The sequence below is a fragment of the Myotis lucifugus genome, unplaced genomic scaffold (genome assembly GCF_000147115.1).
Source record: "Myotis lucifugus unplaced genomic scaffold, Myoluc2.0 scaffold_4579, whole genome shotgun sequence".
Classification (NCBI taxonomy): Eukaryota; Metazoa; Chordata; class Mammalia; order Chiroptera; family Vespertilionidae; genus Myotis; species Myotis lucifugus.
The window spans coordinates 9043-13724 of NW_005875627.1; the positions used below are offsets into that span (position 1 = coordinate 9043).

Sequence of the window (4682 nt, forward strand, 5' to 3'; positions counted from 1 at the left end):
CCCCCCGTGACCGGGCCTTTAGGGGCAGAGACAATGACTTCCCAGTTCCGCTTGCTCCCAAGAGTGGCTCAGCGACCCCCCAGGGAACCCAGGCTCTCAGTCACGGGGGCGAGGATGCTGGGCTGCGCCTTCCCTCCGTGTGGCATCTCAGCCGTGGGCAGCCTTTCCTGCCGCCTCGCTGGCTGGAGGGTCCCCTGCTGACGGGTCAACCTTGGGCTTTGCCTGCTGACCTGTTCCTGTGGGGCTTGCATGTCTGCGTGGAGCCCACCTGCTCCTCCCGATGGGGCGTCGGGGCCCCTTTCCGCCTTGGCAGCCAGGACAGCGCTGACAGTCAGTCACTCTGGGGTGGAGCCTGGGTGATGGAGGGGCTGGCATGTGACAGGTCCTGGGGCCAGCGCCCTTCCGCTGAGCGGGACGTCCCCGGCGGGCGCCTCCTGGCTCCCTGTGCTCCCATCTGAAGCTGCAGCATCTGTGGGATTTCCCCGGGACCGAGGCGCCTCCTCAGCCGTGGGCACTATGTACAGGGGCGATGGCGTCCGGCTTCTCTCCCTCCAGGTGACTCCCCGTGTGGGGTCTGGCTGAGCATCGGCTCCTCACACGTTGGTGACCTCCAGGCCATTGTAGCCCTCCAGGCGGCACTGCTCTGGCCGGCCCTCGAGGTCCTCGTCCCCGCAGTCTTCATTGTGGAGGGAGCCGTAGTCATCATGGAAATCGGGCTCTTTGCTGCTGAAGCCCCGTCCTATCTTCCCCAGGGGTCAGCTGAGGAGAGAGCACGAGGCCACAGGACCAGGAAGAAAAGGAATGGAATTTTCAGATCTGGGACGTGTGGCGTCTCCAAGTCTAATTGCTGTGTGACCTTGAGTAACTTCCCTAACCTCTCTGTGCTTTTCCTAAACTATATACTAAAAGCCTAATATGCTAAGCGTCCAGTCGTCTGGTCGGCCATTCAACCAATCAAAGCATAATATGCTAATGATATGCTAAGGCAGGTCAACCGCTCACTATGACATGCACTGACCACCAGGGGGCAGATGCTCCAACCAGTAGGTTAGCTTGCTGCTGCAGACTAAGAGAGATGGGCTGGACATGCCCTAGAGCCCTCCCCCTGTCCCTCCGCACCCTGATTGTGCACTGGTGGGGTCCCTTGGCCTGGCCTACGCCTTCTCTCAGTCCGGGACCCCTCGGAGTATGTCGAAGAGCTGGTTTCAGCCCGATCCCACAGGTCAGGCCGAGGGACCCCACTGGTGCACGTGTCTCTAGTTAGCAATAATACTCCACTGCTCAGGGAGACCGAGAGGAATTTGTGAGTTAACATTAGGAGAGAGCTTTGTGTTCCCAACTGGAAGGAACCAGTTGTCACCAAGGGTGAGGACAGACGTAGTCTTTCTGATTATCCACAAATCTCCCATCTTCCTCCTCAGTGGGAGGAAGGCGTACGGAGGAGAGGCCGTCCGAGCATGCGCATGAGGTCTGACCTCATTCCCGAGTCAAGGAGAAATATTCTAGCGCTGCCTCATGTGACGGAAAACGTGTGGGTTTCAGAGAGTCTCACACCAGGGTTCAGATCCTTGCTCTGCCACTTCCCAGCTGTGTGACCTGGGACAAGTCACTTGACCTCTCTGAGACTCAGTTTTCTCAGTTACAAAATAGGAATAGTAAATCCTATCTTTTTCCATTTTTCTCCCCGTAAAGAAAGCCTTTTAGACATGTTCCCCTCATCACACTCCTGCCATGAAATTAACCGCAGATACACTCTGCTAGTGACATAAAAGGAGGGAGGCGTTTTCTAAACCAGTTTCCCCCCTTTGGGGGAGTCACCCTTTCATGAGAATGCTCGCTCTGGGCTGAGAGCATCTTAGGAGAAAGGCGGTCATTGATTCATGCTTCTCCCCCCACGTTTACTAGTAGGAAGGTGCCTGGAAGGCTGTTAGCGCCCCCAAGGGTTCGCTGAGCGAATGGAAGAATTTTGGGGTCATCGCTTCTGCCCCCTGTGCCTCCACCTCCACCGAGGACTGTGCGGTCTGCGTGTGTGATCAGCCCCAAACCGCACAGGTTTGCTCACATCAGAGGCTCCCCTGCTGCGACTGGCCAGGTCACAGGAGCGCAAACCCCAAGTCAGTGGCTCCCAGAGGCCTCTGCTTCAGGAGTCCAGGTGGGTCCCAGACTTTGTATGAAAAGCAACTGCCCAGGTGACGCTGAGGCGGCGGCTGAGACCTGCAGGTGGAGCCACTCCCCTAACCCTCGTGGGGCTTCTGCATCACACAGGTCCCTTGGGGGCAACTTCCGGGGCCTCTGTCCTCGCTGCGCCTGTGACCCGGCCCAGCGGCCCCCACAGGCCAACACGGGAGCTGGGAAGGGCCATGCTGGCCTCGACAAAATGACCTTCCCAGGCGGCAGGACTCAGTGAACCAGAGGCCACTTACCCGGCCAGCCTTGTGCCTGATGCCACTGCTGTTCTCCTCCTTCCCCGCCCGGGGGGTGCCGGGGGCCCGCCCGGGGGGCGTTCCGAAGCGCTCAGCCTCCCGGATGCCCGTGGAGCTGGGGAGAGACGCATTCCAAGTGAGTGTGTGTGTGGTGGTGGGGGGGGGGGGGATCTAGTCAGCTCCACCTCCCGGAGACACGCATGCTCACACGTGGCCTGGTCGGCCCTTAGCAGCTGTGTCCCCGGGGCCATGTGCTCTGTAAGGGATCATCGCAGCACTTCTCTCATAGGGCGTCCTGGGGCCGAATGAGATGACACACACGAGGCCCAGAGCGGCTGGTGCACCAGGATGGACTCCTATGATTACATCTGACTGTGACCAGCAGGGGCTGTGAGGGGCACAGGCCTGGTCTGAGTCCCCTGGCTGTGCCCTCGTGCCGCCGATGACCTCGCTGGGCCCGTTTCCTCATCCGTACAATGGAGCCCGGGAAGCACCTCTGGCCTTTACAAGCCGAGTGTCCTGAGGGGAAGTGCCTGCCTTTGCGGTGCACATAGGGGCACTGGGCCAGCCCTGCTACACCGTGCCTGGCCCTGCCACCACTGCGCCGGAATATCCCCCTCGTTCTCCCACAGCAGCTGCCATCCCGCCGTGTGGCTCCTTCGGATGGAAATACAAATGCGTCAGGAAGAAACCAGCACCAGACGGAGCTCTTCGGAGGCTTGACACGGCCTAGTGAGCATTTGCAGCCCAGACCTCAGTGCTCAGTGAAGGGTCTGACCTGCTGCAGTCACCTGCGGGGAGCATCCACTAGGAGGCGCTAGCCTGCCCGTCTGGGTGTTTGTTCTTGGTCACTTTTCTGATGAGGAGACTGGGTAGGTGGCTGGCCAGGTCTGTTCACCTGGACCATAAACACCATTCGGATGCCCAGCCCCTTCTCCAAGCCTTTGTCCCCACAGGCATCCCTGCCCCAGCTGAGACCCCCCTCCCGGGGGCCTCTGCGCACACTCTCCGTCCTCCCCGTTCCGAATGCCCGGGGCCGTGGGGATGTACCCACACACTTTACTCCACCTCTTTCTAGTCCGTGACGTTTGGGCTAAAGCACTTCGCTTCTCTGAGCCCGTTTCCAACCCTATGAAAGGAGACCAACCCGCCCCTGTTGCAGGGGCAGGCGGGACCCCGTGAGCGAGGGCCCGGATGGGGAGTCGGGGCACCTGCCCCCGCGCCCCGGGGCAAGGCTGCCCACACTCACGTGGCCGGGGGGAAGATGGCGCTCATCTCCTCCGCCAGGTGTCTCCGGAGGATGTGCTTCCCACTGGGGATGCCCAGGGCGGTGGCCATGGCCTCGGCAGTAAACGTGGGCTCCAGCACCAGCACGGCGCCATGGACCCCGCTGTTGGTCAGGTTGTCTGCATACTCCTGGGGGCAAGGCACGAGGCTGCTTAGCCGGAGGGGCCACCCTGCTGCTGAGGGGGCCCGCCCTGCTGGCTGGAGGGGGCCCTCGCTCCCAGTGGCTTGGTCCCTTGGGGACCCAGTCATTTCACACTGAGGGAAGCCCACTCTCCCTCTTTAGGGCCAGCAGGGCAGTGGCCGAGGCCAGTTTGTCCCTGACTCTCCCAGACCGCGGCAGGCAGCCCACACGTACTCGAGTGAGACGATGGGCCTGGAGTCAACCCGCGCCTGCTCCAGAGAGTGAGGATGGCTGGCATCCCTCACCCTCTGTGAGGAGGGCATCGGCACTGGGGCCCATTGTGGGGGCGGGGTTTGTAGTCCCCTCCTCTTGAGTGACAGGAGGCAGCTTGTTCTTGCCAGCCGGGGTAGCGATGTCCCCGCTCACACAAACGTGCATGGGGTCTGCATCTGCCTGAGTCACCCCCACACCCGCCGTCACCCCTCACCTTCAGGTCAATGTCTCGCACCCACTTGAGCACCCGCTGGTTGGTCCAGACCACGGGGTCTGTGTTCTGTGTCTCACAGCGGGCCCGGCGCTCCTGGAGGGCCTGGGGGAGGGCGACAGAGGGTCAGTTTGGGGGACAGGGGAGCAGGCTGAGGTCACATGGGGAATAAGGGTCCACAGTGCTCACAGGGACCTTGGTGGCCTGGGTGAGGACAAGTGATGAGTTCCTGGGGGATGAGGGCTCACTGTTTCCCTTGAATTGAGCACAGGGACTGCCTCATACTATAGGCCAGTGATGGCGAACCTATGACACGCGTGTCAGAGGTGACACGCAAACTCATTTTTTTGGTTGATTTTTCTTTGTT

The 4682-nt window shown here is 60.9% G+C and overlaps 1 protein-coding gene across 1 annotated transcript; it reads right to left on the minus strand.

The window, feature by feature from the left end:
* Positions 1–45: 45 nt before the first annotated feature.
* On the minus strand, positions 46–4422 carry LOC102429701 (kazrin-like). The gene is made up of 4 exons (XM_006108955.3): positions 4319–4422; positions 3673–3839; positions 2424–2538; positions 46–759 (listed from the first exon to the last, which is right to left on the minus strand). The coding sequence occupies exons 2-4, from the start codon at positions 3759–3761 to the stop codon at positions 703–705; spliced, it is 261 nt and encodes an 86-aa protein (XP_006109017.1). The 5' UTR covers positions 3762–3839; positions 4319–4422; the 3' UTR covers positions 46–702.
* Positions 4423–4682: the final 260 nt, after the last annotated feature.